At 42.4% G+C, this 13657-nt stretch overlaps 1 protein-coding gene across 1 annotated transcript in view; it reads right to left on the reverse strand.

Annotated features, from left to right (window-relative positions):
* Positions 1-8424: 8424 nt before the first annotated feature.
* LOC137629593 (serine-rich adhesin for platelets-like) overlaps positions 8425-13657 on the reverse strand; it is a 178183-nt gene continuing 172950 nt past the window's right edge. Inside the window, exons 14-15 of the mRNA XM_068361050.1 lie at positions 9923-10370; positions 8425-9387 (exon numbers count right to left, since the gene is read on the reverse strand). Of these exons, the coding sequence (XP_068217151.1) occupies positions 9158-9387; positions 9923-10370 (678 nt within the window). The 3' untranslated portion in view covers positions 8425-9157. The remainder of the gene's footprint in view (positions 9388-9922; positions 10371-13657) is intronic.

A 13657-nucleotide genomic window follows, 5' to 3' on the forward strand; every position in this document is an offset into this window, starting at 1 on the left:
GCTTCCATCCAGCCACAATTTCTGTTGCCGGCTGTACTGCCGGATACAGGGTTTGTGAATGGGAGTCCAAGGGAGGACTGAAGAATACTCAAAGTGTAATGGGTTTCCCACTGGCAGCCGTCAGGGCCGGCTCAACCTTTCCCGGAGCTTTGCGTCCGTTAGGGAGATGGTCGAAGCGGCAACCTAACCGCCTTTTTAGGAACCCGGCCGGTAACTCAGTCAGCCCGACAAGCGGGGTGATTGTAGAATACCGGCCACAGGAATCGTGCAGAAGGGGAAGGGAAAGGGTCTCATATTTTACAGAGAAAGGTGGCAGCAGGAATGCCTCCCACTTTTGGCTGTAAATCAAGGAAAGTTTCCCATACGGGCGCCGTCTTGGGCAGCAAAGGAATAACGATTCCCTAGCCTGAGACATTGCTGGATATAAGACATGTCTTCTAGTCCACAAAGGAAAAGGGTGGTGGCAATTATGCTACCCCACCTTCGGTTGTGGGCTAGGGAAGCTGAACTTCTTATGTCGACAACGGTGATATTCCCCCACCGGTAGCATTGTCAGCATCAAGGCAGAATACAGTACCCTGAGTTACAGTCATATTTCAAAGCCGGGCTACTCACCGGCAAAGACGATCGACAGAAAATACTATTCCCGTCAAGGGGGAGTACACTATTCGATGGTGATGACAGAAGATAGGGTGGTTGCCTGGGCTGGAGGCACTCAGGGGGAAGGAAGGGTTTATCCTCATTTCTCTAAAAGAAAAGAGTATCGAATTATGCTAGTAATTCTAGGAGATATCTATATCTCCGACTGAATTAATAAAACGATACTCGAGGTTAAACGGGGGATAACGTAACTAAAGTATACTAAAATGCATTAGGCTAGCCTAACTCGTCGGGATCTCGGCTACGCTAGTACCACCGAGGCCCTATCGTATACGATAGAAACGTTTATTCGGAAGAGGAAATATTACATGTGTAAATCTTATCTTCACTAGTATAATTTTGCCTAACTAACTAGAATTTCATTATAGCTAAATACCAGGAACGTCGTACTACTAACTAAATAAACCATTTATGGCGTACGACAGCGGTCCTAATATGGCCGCCTCCGGTGATGGCAGTGCTCCGCTTATCACACCTAAATTATGTTAATTTAACTGTGATAAGGGAGCCAAAAATTATACACAGGAAAGATTAAATACTCAACTTTCCAGAGGATGAAGATGCTGGAGATTGCATGGTAATATTCCTTCAAAACAGTAACAACACCGAGAGCAACATAGGAGAACAGCGTGCCTAAATGGCTACGTTAAAAGGAATAATACGCCGTAGTAGTAATGGGAGGGGATCCACCGGGTAACCTTGATAACGGCTCCCCTTCATTTTCGTCACTCTTCCCCCTGAAAGCGTAAAATCTATTCGGGGTGAAGGTTGCCATGTGTTGTATTAAGAAATACATCCCCTGATATTATGCGATATCCTTAAAAGTTATATTAAGGATACTCGTCCCAGGAGTTAGAATTCTGGGAACCTGTGGTTCATTCTCTGGGAGTATCACTGTAGCCAAATATCCCTTAGAAAGCTGCCTAAAGGAACCTTCCATCAGGACAACATGGCTGAGCACCTTCCTCCCCTCCCCCCCCCAAAAAAAAAAAAAAAAAAAAAATATATATATATATATATATATATATATATATATATATATATATATATATATATATATATATATATATATATATATATATATATATATATATATATATATACACTTTCTCAAGTGTTGGGTCTTCGGAATCTAGGGGGATCCAATGCTTGGCGTAGGACTCTCGGGTTTTGGCTGGAAGCCCGTCATGACAGATATGGGTAGGATGATTCCATAGTTTCTTGGCCCTCTTAATGAGTGAATGCCTTGATGAAGTCATTGAGCTTCAGCATGGCATTTCATTCCCGTGCTGAAACTTGGTGACGGGCAAGAGGGCTCTCGAACTTGGGGAAATTGCTCCCCCAGTTCGAATCTAAATTTCTCTCCTCCATCTTTTTCTTTTTCTCAATATTACTTTGACCTTATCCTGATTTCATAAACTATCTTTCGTGTTGTTTTCCTAACTCTATGAGAAAAATTTCCCTCATATGTGTATATATTAGGTACATATATATACCTAACTTGAGGAGTTAGGTTAAGGTTTGAAACAGGTAAGTTAAGCCTGAAACAATACCCCAAACCGAAAATCAAGATAATTTCTGAGCTACCATGAAAGGAGAAGCTTTCATTAAAATTCTAGCATAAGAAAATCCAACTAAATAAATTATAGCAATACAAAACCTAGTGTGGAAGCTGTGTCCTTATTTCCTCTATAATCAATGAGCATAGCCTTCTCTTTAAATCCATCCTCCTTGTTCTTTTTCTTCATCATCCTTTATCTTAGGTTGAACTGAGAGAAAATCAGCTGATATCCCAGTTACAACTGGAGTGGAGGTGGGGATGCTATGTAAACACGTGGAGGACTCTCATTGGTGGCATATCGACTACACTTACCCTCCTTGGAGAAGGCCCTCCTTGAATTATCCTGTGTTTAGCTAGTGGTTGAGCTTGCAAGCCAAAAAGGAACACTGCCAGGCAAAACATGTTGTAAGTGATTGAGTTTACTTGAAACTTCATTCACCTACCAAGATGTAAGGGAATCATACGAAATGACATGCCTTCCACCTACGTACTTTAATACCATATAATTTATGAGTGCTTACTTTAGGGAATGGAGGGATATTAGGATGTAGATGGCTTTACTCTGAACTAATAGCAAGTTTACTTTATCTTTTTGGTTGGTTAATTTGATTGGCAGCCATTGAAATATTTTCCTATGAGAGATATAGTGAGGGAAACTCGCTTTTCACAACGGTTATTTAAATTGCATTATGCCCCCGACACAATACACCAAAGGAATGTGGATAATCAACTTCAAGAAGCAATTCCCTTGCACATTCCATGTAGTACTCTAGTTGCTAAGAAAACAAGAAGACATCGTAATACTGATGGTCCAGCACTTTGCTGCAGTAGAGGGGCTTGAGTGTCCCAATGATGGGCTGGGCAATGGCGGTGGGGTAGTTTATCCACCCTGGCAGGCTCAACCATACCGCTAAGGCCAGTTCTGAGAGACCAGACCAAGACTGGACCCCTATAGGCCTTCTCCTCTATCTAAGATAGGCAAAGGCTAGGAGAAGGAAAACTCCAAAATCAAACCAAACAAGACCCCAACGGCGGAGCTTCCCAGCGCCGGCGGAAGAGGGCAATGCCTGTCGAGCAGGCAACAAGGCGGGCCTTGACATAACAAGAACCTGGCAGCCCGATGCAACCAACATCGGAGAAGCCGCCTGTCTCATATGTCTTGAGCCGCGGTGAAAACGGTGTGGGCCAAGTGTGTGTGCGTGGCCGTTGTAAAGCCACGAGCACCCAAAACAATATACCCAGCTACTGGCATTCTGTCGTTTCCTCCACCCTTCTTCATCTCTTTCTCACCATCATCATCATCATCACCACCACCAAGTCCTGAGGCGACAGCACCGTGGGTGAAGGGGGCAGGCCTGGATAGCTGGAAGCCCTTAGCCCACGACTGCACCCAGGCGGCGAGTCTAAGATTCAGTCGCTCTCTGGTGACGGTGCCGTGACACCAGAGTTCGGCAGCTGGACCCGTGACTGGGCTGGCCTATTGAGGACACCGCAGCCCACGCCACATGGGGAGGCCCCTAGAAAAGGTGGGGTAAACATCGGACACGGCAAACCCGTCTGGTCAGCTCACCGCGGCTGGCGGACATCCCACTAATGCGGTCGAAACAACAAGAAAAAAATATTAACCTTAGGTGCGTGGAACATCCGCACCCTCCAAGACGTGACGAACACCAACCCCCCGGAACGACGTACAGCCCTCGTCTGCAAGGAGCTAGCTCGCTTCAATGTTGATGTGGCGGCTCTTAGCGAGACCAGACTACCCGAAGAGGGCAACATCAGGGAAGCTGGAACAGGCTACACCATCTTCTGGAAAGGCAAGGCCCTAGAGGAGCATCGCATCCACGGTGTCGGCTTCGCCATCCGTTCTCAGCTAGTGCAGCAGCACAACCTCGCTCCCAAGGCCATCAGTGAGCGCCTGATGACTGTCCGCATCCCCATCACGCGGGACAGACACCTCACCCTGATCTCTGTCTACGCCCCGACTATGACCTCAATCGATGATGACAAAGCTGCCTTCTACACCCAGCTCGACCGCACCATCCAGGCAGTGCCCGTCAATGACAAGCTCGTTGTGCTTGGCGACTTTAATGCCCGAGTAGGCAAAGACCATCACCTGTGGGAGGGAATCATCGGCCGCCATGGCATTGGAAATTGCAATGCCAATGGCCAACTCCTACAGGGTCTGTGTGCAGAACACCAACTTGTGGTAACCAACACCATCTTCCAGTTACCAAAACGACAAAAGACCACATGGAGACACCCACGGTCTAAACACTGGCACACCCTGGACTACGTCCTGACCAGAGCCAGAGATCGAGGAGATGTCCGCATTACCCGATCCATGCCCGGAGCGGACGACTGCTGGACAGACCACAGACTCCTCATCTCCCGACTCTCCGTGACGACCCTACGACCACCCAGAAGGGCACCTGACAGCGTACCACACCAACGCTTTGATTGCAGTAAGCTCCGCAACCCACAGGTGGCACAGAACTACAAGGAGGCCTGCGAACAACACCTCACAGACCCCGTGGGTCAGGCCACTGTTGAGCACCACTGGACCACCCTCAGAAATGCCATGGCCCGTGCCGCGGAGGTAACACTAGGCTACACCACCAAGAAACGGCAGGATTGGTTTGATGAGAATGATGCTACCATCTCTCTTCTCACTGAAACCAAACGACAAGCACGCCTGACTTTGGAAAACCAACCAACAGCAGCTAACAAATGTGCTCACAAGGTGGCTGAAGCTGGTTGCCAAAGAGGGATCCGTGAAGCCCAGAACACCTGGTGGCAAAGAAAAGCTGCAGAAATACAGTTTCGCTGACCAACGTGACCTGCGCAGCTTCTATGCAGCAACAAAGGAAATATTCGGTCCCACACGGTCATCAGTGGGCAGCCTGAAGGACGCGGATGGGGCCACGACCATCACCGACAGCATGGGCATTCTGGCCAGGTGGAGGTCTCACTTTGAGAACCTCCTCAATGACCAAGCAGACACCCCAGACAATCTCCTGCGAATGACCCCGCAGCATCCCGTCCGTCACTGGATGGCAATACCACCCTCCATCCATGACTTCAACAAGGCCCTGCAGCGCATGAAGCCCGGCAAAGCCCCAGGGCCAGACAACATCCCGTTGAAGCTCCTCACTCACGGTGGCCCCGGTTTGAGGAACCGTTTGATGCTCCTTATACTGAAAATATGGGAGACCAAGACCGTCCCCAGTGACTTCTGCGATGCAAAGATCGTTACCATCTTCAAGAAGGGAGACAGGGAGAACTGTAACAACTACCGGGGAATATCACTACTAAGCATCGCGAGTAAGATTTTTGCTCGGATTCTCCTTGACCGCCTCCTTATTCTCGCAGAAGATGTCCTGCCAGAGTCCCAGTGCGGCTTTCGACCTTCCCGCGGGACCATAGACATGATCTTCTGTGCGCGACAACTACAAGAGAAGAGCCTCGAACAACAACAGCCCATAATGTTCATCATCTGGGATTTGAAAAAGGCCTTCGACAAAGTACCTCGACCTGCCATGTGGGCTGTCCTCAAAAGATATGGCTGCCCACCCGATTTTGTCAAGCTGGTGCGTGCCCTCCATGACGGAATGGTTGGGAGAGTCTGCCACCAGAACTCTCTTTCAGACCCATTCCCCATTAACGGCGGCCAGAAGCAGGGCTGTGTTCTGGCCCCAACGTGTTTCTCGCTATACACCGCAGCAATGCTCAATGAGATTCCCCCAGACACACCCTCAGTCGACCTACGTTTCCGCATGGATGGAGGCGCTTTTAACCTCGCCAGACTCTGCGCCAGAACCAAGACCACCTTGTGTGCAGTGCAAGAACTGCAGTATGCTGATGACAATGCCACCCCAGGTCAGACGGCAGAGGACCTGCAGTCGTTAGCTGATGCATACAACTCTGCCTACGAACGTTTTGGGATGCAAGTCAACACAGATAAAACCAAGACCCTCGTCCAACTTCCACCAGGACTGATGCTCCCAAACTTCAATACCACAGTGAATGACCAACCGTTAGAACAGGTGGACCAGTTCTCCTACCTAGGGAGCATCCTAACATCAGCTCCCACAAGCAAAAAGGACGTGGAGAACAGGATCAGGGCAGCCCACTCCGCCTTTGGCCGACTCAACTGCCGCGTATTCAAAAACCACGCACTGACAATGACCACCAAAATAATGGTGTTCAGGGCAGTAGTCTTCTCCACGCTCCTGTATGCATGTGAAACATGGACGCTATATAGAAACGGTATTAAAAACCTAGAACGCTTCCAACAAATGAAACTGAGGCAGATCTTGAAAATCCCCTGGGAGAGCCACACCACCAACATTGAAGTCTTAGAACGTGCCTCGCTGACCAGCGTGGAGGCCACCATCATCCACCACCGCCTCCGCTGGATAGGACACGTGCATAGGATGGATCCATCTAGGCTCCCAAAGAAAATATTCTACGGAGAACTGACCCAGGGCACCAGACCACGAGGAGCCCCGAAAATGCGCTATAAAGATCAACTAAAGCGCACCCTGGCTCTAACTGACATCGATCCTTCCTCATGGGAAGAAACAGCCAGGGACAGGAAAACCTGGAGGAGTACAGTACACCATGGCACCGTGGACTTCGAGGAGAGGAGACAAAATGAGGAGGCTAGGAGGAGAAGAAGGAGAGAGCGATTAGAACAGCCCCGCCCACCACCTACCCTCCCTTGTGAACACTGTCCGCGACTCTTCCACCACAGACTAGGACTTAACAGCCACATCAGACATAAGCATCCACCCCATAGATAGGAGGCTGATGGCTAACGACAGAACAAAATACTCGGACACGAGTGGGAGCCGACGACGACGATATATATATATATATATATATATATATATATATATATATATATATATATATATATATATATATATATACTGTATATATATATCTGGACTTAAAACTGTGTAATGGTTGACGAACCAAAACATTATAGGATTCTGATTTGGTGGTGTGGAACTGATGGGACCTGTGAGCCCATTCAGCAGCCAAGTGCAACATGGGAAACCCTACAGTTACATTGAAGTAAAAGTTCGTGTACCGACTTTTTGTCCGATGTCACTTCGTCCGACGACAGTTCGTCCAGGTCTTTTTGTCCAATGTCTTTTCGTCCGATGGACTTTTGGTCCAATTTTGAACTGTTTCAAGCCATAAAAGAAAAAAGAAAAACCCTAGCCAATTCATGACTTCCTAAATAGAAAATTAAACCTTATAAAGACTTTCTCCCTTGTTGTTTATAATAATATAATAATTAACTGCCAAACTCTAAAGTATAGGAGTGAAATTGGTGCATATGCCGCATTCTCGCATTCTCCAAAAATCTGTTTTCCTCCTTGACTCATATCCAGTTACCAATCTTTTGAGACGTTCGGTGATTTTTTGATATTGTGAACAAGAATTCGATGGATCGCCTCGAAGTATTTGGGTTATATTACCTTGAATAAATCCTTCTTCCTTCAAGGTTTCGATAGATTTCCAAATGTTCAAATGTGCTCCACCCGCTGAACGTTTTACTTTTCTTTTCTTCTTCGTTGATTGTATGAACTTAACCATTTTGGGATGGGCAGATTCAGAAACTAAAGTACTAAACTTGCAGCACACTATATATATAGTACAATACTAAAGAGAAATAAGGAGAGAGAGAATGCTAAGCATGACTAATGGAGTAATTAGAAACTGAGCATATTACTTTATCACAAAAGCCAATAAGGTATAGACTTTTAACTGAGAAGTGAAGCAAACGGTAATAACAATCTCTTGAAACATTTTTTTTTTTATAAATTGGACCAAATGTCGTTGGATCAAAAGTCCATCGGACGAAAAGACATTGGACAAAAAGACGTGGACGAAGTGTCGTTGGACGAAATGACATCGGACAAAAAGACCACCCACCGTAAAAGTTAAGAGGCTGGACAGCAAAATGAAAGTAGAAATAGAGGTAATATACAAGAATATAAATTGTGGTGTGAAAATGTTTATTCTTTATCAGAAATAACAATAATGGTCTTTCAAGAAAAAAAAAATCAAGAAATTTATGATAAGTGGGAGAGCCTCCTTACAAAAGTCTAAACATTTATGATTTAATTAGTTATTTTCTGAATAAATAAAACATCTTATCAAATAAAAACCAAGGAAAACAATTCCAACTTTACTTTTTATTCCTTTAATAGATGTCACTGCATATAGTTTTAGTTGTCAAATGCTAATCCTAAATGTCATTTAAAAATGCAAAGTGATAGTGTACGAATAAGTCTCAACAAAAGTAAATGTTCTTTAGATGTTATAGAGCATTAACTACTTGCACAAATAAAAAATATAAAATTTGATTTCAAAGTTCTATTTCATAGCAAAAATCAAACAACATATTTTCTTAAATCTGAAAGCATTGAAGAATTCAACCCTATTACTAACCACATTACTAAAATATACTATTTTCCTTGACTCCAACGAAACTTGTAAGACAAATTTCCTAGAATTCAAAAAAACTCTACCAGTAAATCATAACTCCTTATCATATTGGAATACATACTTAACCATAATCTTCATGGTTATCTACAGCATTTGAGAGCTTTAAAAAAAACATAAAAAAAACTCCAGAAAACAGCATTCTCTTAACTAGGAAAATGAATTCATAAAAGAAAAACTTTTCTAATTTATATCAACTACCAATCATAAACTGGTATATAAACCTTACCTCTCCTAATCCATAATCTATAGTTATCTACAGGGTCTGAACTTTTTGAAGACCCATAATGCTAAATATTTCCATGAAAAATAGTAACCTCATAACTAAAAATTCTTATTAAAAAAAATGTAACATTCATATTAAATAGAGTACATTCTCTATTTAAAAATACTAAATGAACTATTTCTTATATCATATCAGAAGAGTTTGAAATTAGCACCAAATCCTGAATCATCACTGGTATTTGTAGGGTCTGAACTAAACAGTGAGAAGACTTCCCTTGAGCTGCTGCTTCTCTCTTCAGTTTGTATTGAACTTTCACCTAAATTAAAAGTGAAGAAATTGCTACTGTCTTCCTGCTGAGATGAGGAATCTCCAAACAGGGAAAACCCAATACCAGAAGTTCCTCTACCTGATTCACTTTCATCTGCAAGATATAAAAGGATTGTCAAACTTAGGTATACAACATTTAATATTTCATGTAAAACATTTACAGTAATCACACAACGAAACCTATACTAAAGTGATTTATGCACTATATTTGAACTGAAATTTTACCTCACGAAGATTTTAAGGAAAATTTGTACCAAATTATTCCTACAAGAATACTGGAAGATTATCTGCTTATGCATTATATCAACACACTATTATATCAACAATCACTATTCTATGTAACAGAAAATAGAAATTACAAAAGCTTTTCCTTAAAATGTGTTAGAAGCTATAATTTTTTGTTCATATAAAATTGTTAATGGCAATACTTAATAAGAAAATTATACAAACCAAAAATTACATAGCAAATCTCATGGATCATATCCTAAACTTTACAAGATTTTCTACAAGATAAGTTTTCGTTTTTCAGGTATTTTTTGTTACATACAGTGACTTCATTAAGAGTAATAATTACTTACAATCAACATACAATATATTAAATTACAGAAAAAAAATTCACACAAACTTACGAGACTGTCCAGGTAAATCCAGGAATCCTAAGCCTTTGTTTCCAAAAATATCATTGGCTGCTCCATTAGAAAACAATGGGGAAAAACTATTGCCTGTTGTACATTCTGAATAAATTGTACTCGGCCCCTTATTCCAAGAACAAGGTTCAGGTGATGTTGGTGATCTATTTTCGATCTGCTTGCTAGCTTCAAAAAATTTGGGAGTATCGCATAGGTCCGACCCTTTAAAATGCATTTGTTGAGAAACATGGGGCTGGCAGACTGGGGATGAAGTATGTACGTTGACACCTGGATATGGAGTGGATGTTGATGGACCAGCCAACGATGGACTTTCAAAATACTTTGGGTAATTTGTTTGTTGTTCATTTATCTGGGCTGGAGACTTCAAGTTACTCTGCACTTCTGTCAATGAAGATGTTACAGAAGTTTTCTGAACAGACGAACTTGCCTGAAACACAACCAAAGATAAATGTATAAACAAATAGTACCCTGTCTATTTTCATCTTAATGAATTTCAAAATTAAAACTTGGATAATAAATTTATTTACACATTTAGAGGCAAACCATAGCTTTGTATAGCTTTTATGCCTCCACTTTAGGACACTAAAATAATATGCTCCCCATAGTCCTTTGCACCTATTACCCTACTGTTAAGCTATATTGAAGATTCTATGCACTGACTTTAGGGCGAATCTTGTTAGTCCAAAGTTCAAGAAGGTATGCTGCTTAGAGAATGGTTTCTTATCCTACTCAACATTATGAATTTCACAGTATTCCTAATAAAGTTTTAAACATCCTTAAGACTCCTCAGTAAAATGTATTATGTTGTCCATTAAAAGAAAAATCCTTCCAAAACATGTTTAACAGGTAGATAAAATAATTAGAGCTTATCTTCCATTCATCTTGTAATGGCAGGCATCAAGCAAGGTTTCATTCAAAATTACTAACCCTCTTTAATGACTGATTTCTCTTTAACACATGTCCATCAGCATCCTCCTAAATTGTCTGATTTTGCAACCAATGCATTTTCCAGTGTTAAAGAAAATGATGATTATATCATTATGATCCTCAATGTTGAGGAAAATTACCACAAATTTCTTTGTCTGCTAGTTTACATATGTACATATTTACTATCTTTATATCATGGTAATGCTGAACGATGCATAGAGTTTGAGACAGTAAGTAAATATACCCAGAAAGTACCCAGACAAGAATATACTATAACAACAATGTCTTGCTCATGTGAGGGCAGTTGGTACATGTAGCATATATATTATTCTGAATTTGACGGAAAAGGCTCATCACTCACTGCTAAGTAAATAATCATAAAATATAATGATTATGTTCTTATGATCTCAAGTGTTGAGGAAAATTAAAGGTAAGATCATACTTATGCAAACTAAAGTATATTCAACATGTCTCTAAATAAAATAAAAAATGATGAAGCCTGATTTTTCAAGATATTTCCGGAGAAAAATGGCTACTACCTTTTTTAATATTGATCGAATTTTGTCATTCAAACATGAAAAGATAGGAAATTTTATAATATGAAATAGAAATATTCACTTTTTGAAAAAAAAAAAAAAAAAATTCTTTATGAAAAATAGTAACCTTTCAAAAAGTGACTTCCATACACAGTCCTTATGGTATGAACATCCGATTTACAATCACAAACTACTGCAAGTCACAAATGTTTGTAAACGCCGTAGAGTTAAAATTTTGAAATAAGCGCCACTTCCGACTGGGTCCCGTGCTGCCACCACCACCCAGCACTGACCAGCTTTATTAAATTAATTGTTTGCTATTGTGATCATTGTAGCGGTTTCTGTGTATTAACTCTGCCGCAATTTTGCCTAATTAAGGGATTTTGACGAAGGAAAAATCTATTTCTGGGGAGAGACCTGTGGCGCCCGGTGAAAAGAGTCCGTCTTAAATATCTTTTCTGATAAAACCTTCCAATTATACCAGAGAAAGATAAAAGCATGGAATGCTGAGGTTACAACCCTCGCGCGAGCACCTTTTGGGTGTCGTGTATAAAGCAAAGGCGCGTGAAATCCACTATTCACAGGTTGTCTTCCATTTAGTTAATTCCTTCGTCAAAGGGATGGGCCGATACAAAGGCCCTAGCCAACCCCCAGCGCCACACCACCCACGCCACGACGCGAGCGCCATCTGAACAACATCCTTCTGCATTGGCCATGATGGCTTGGAAAGGAAAGGGTGGGATCGTGTAAAATAAAGGGGAAGGGTTTCACCGGGCGCCACAGGTCTCTCCCCAGAAATAGATTTTTCCTTCATCAAAATCCCTTTTCTGGGTCGACCTGTGGCGCCCGGTGAAAATGTACCAGAGAATGCCTTCCAAGCCCAACAATAACTACTAATTTAATAAGGGGAGAGAAACAACACCATGTAAAGAAAATCATATATAATTAAGGTAAGTAGGCATAAAACATAACTAGCCACAGGGCATAGTGAGAGTAAGGTTAAACAAACATGATAACAGGGAATCCTCCGAGTATCAGAGGAAAACATGCAACAAAACTGACAGGGCTAAGAATATCCCAACCTTATAACAATGGTAAACAATAATAGTTACAATCATATTAACCTAATATGTAATAAACTTAGGGCTAACGAACCACCAAGGAAGCGGCGTCGTGGTGCGAGTGGCGGGTAGGAGGGAGAAGAAAAGAGATGGATGAAAGGAAGAACAAAAGATCAATGGGGAGAGATAAGGCTCCCAGCTGCAACCGTTGGGTATTTAAGAACCTGTAAGTTCTTTAGATAGTGGCGTTTGAAGACCATAGGAGATTTCCAACCCGTGTACTTTTTAAAGTTATCAAAGTCCATATTCTGGAAATAGTTGATGGAGGTAGCTACCGACCGGATATCATGAGCATGGGGAAATGATCCTGGATTGGCTTGTTTAATGAAGTATAGGATCTGTTGCCTAATGCCACGTATGAAAATGGTACCTCCTTGTTCTCTGATAAACAAGGGGCCAGACGATCGGGTAGCAGTCCTGGCTAAAACGGCCCTGAGAGTGGTGACCGGACATAGAGAAGTATCTTGGAGAAGAGGAATAATCTTCCAAGGGGACCACCTATTTTGGGGGTTCTCGTTCTTAGCTAGGAACGCCCTGTCTGGTGAAAGAAGTACCTCACCTGAAGGGAGGAAATCCATGTTCTCTGAGTTTCGTGAGAGAGCTGCTAGTTCTGAGATTCTGGAACCCGAGGCCAAAGCTGTTAGAAATAAAGTCTTCCTAAGAAGAGTGATATAGGAGCAGGATTCGTTGTCCGTGTCGGAGGCCAGTTTGAGGACATCATTTAGAGACCAAGAGACCTTTTGAGGACGAACCGAAGGTCGAAGCCTAGCACATGCTTTTGAAATAGATGAGAAATAAGACTCCGCCAGGTTAATGTTAAACCCAACCAGGAAGACTTTCCTCAGAGCTGACTTAATGGTGGTTATAGTGCTAGCTGCTAGGCCTTTGTCAAATATGGACCTAAAGAAGGAGATGGCTAAATTAGGAGTCATAACCGAATGGTCTGAAGTCCTTAAGAAATCCGCTAGTTTCTTAACCGCCGAATCATATTGGCGAATCGTAGAGTCCCTTTTGTCTGATTCTATAAAGAGGACATTATCTGGGTCGATGTTTGCGTCCCTACGCGCCGCAAACTTCATGAAATCCACAAAGTTAGGGTTTTGGCTATCCTTGAGGAATCTGACACAGTC

The sequence above is a fragment of the Palaemon carinicauda genome, chromosome 37 (assembly GCF_036898095.1).
Source record: "Palaemon carinicauda isolate YSFRI2023 chromosome 37, ASM3689809v2, whole genome shotgun sequence".
In the NCBI taxonomy this organism is placed as follows: domain Eukaryota; kingdom Metazoa; phylum Arthropoda; class Malacostraca; order Decapoda; family Palaemonidae; genus Palaemon; species Palaemon carinicauda.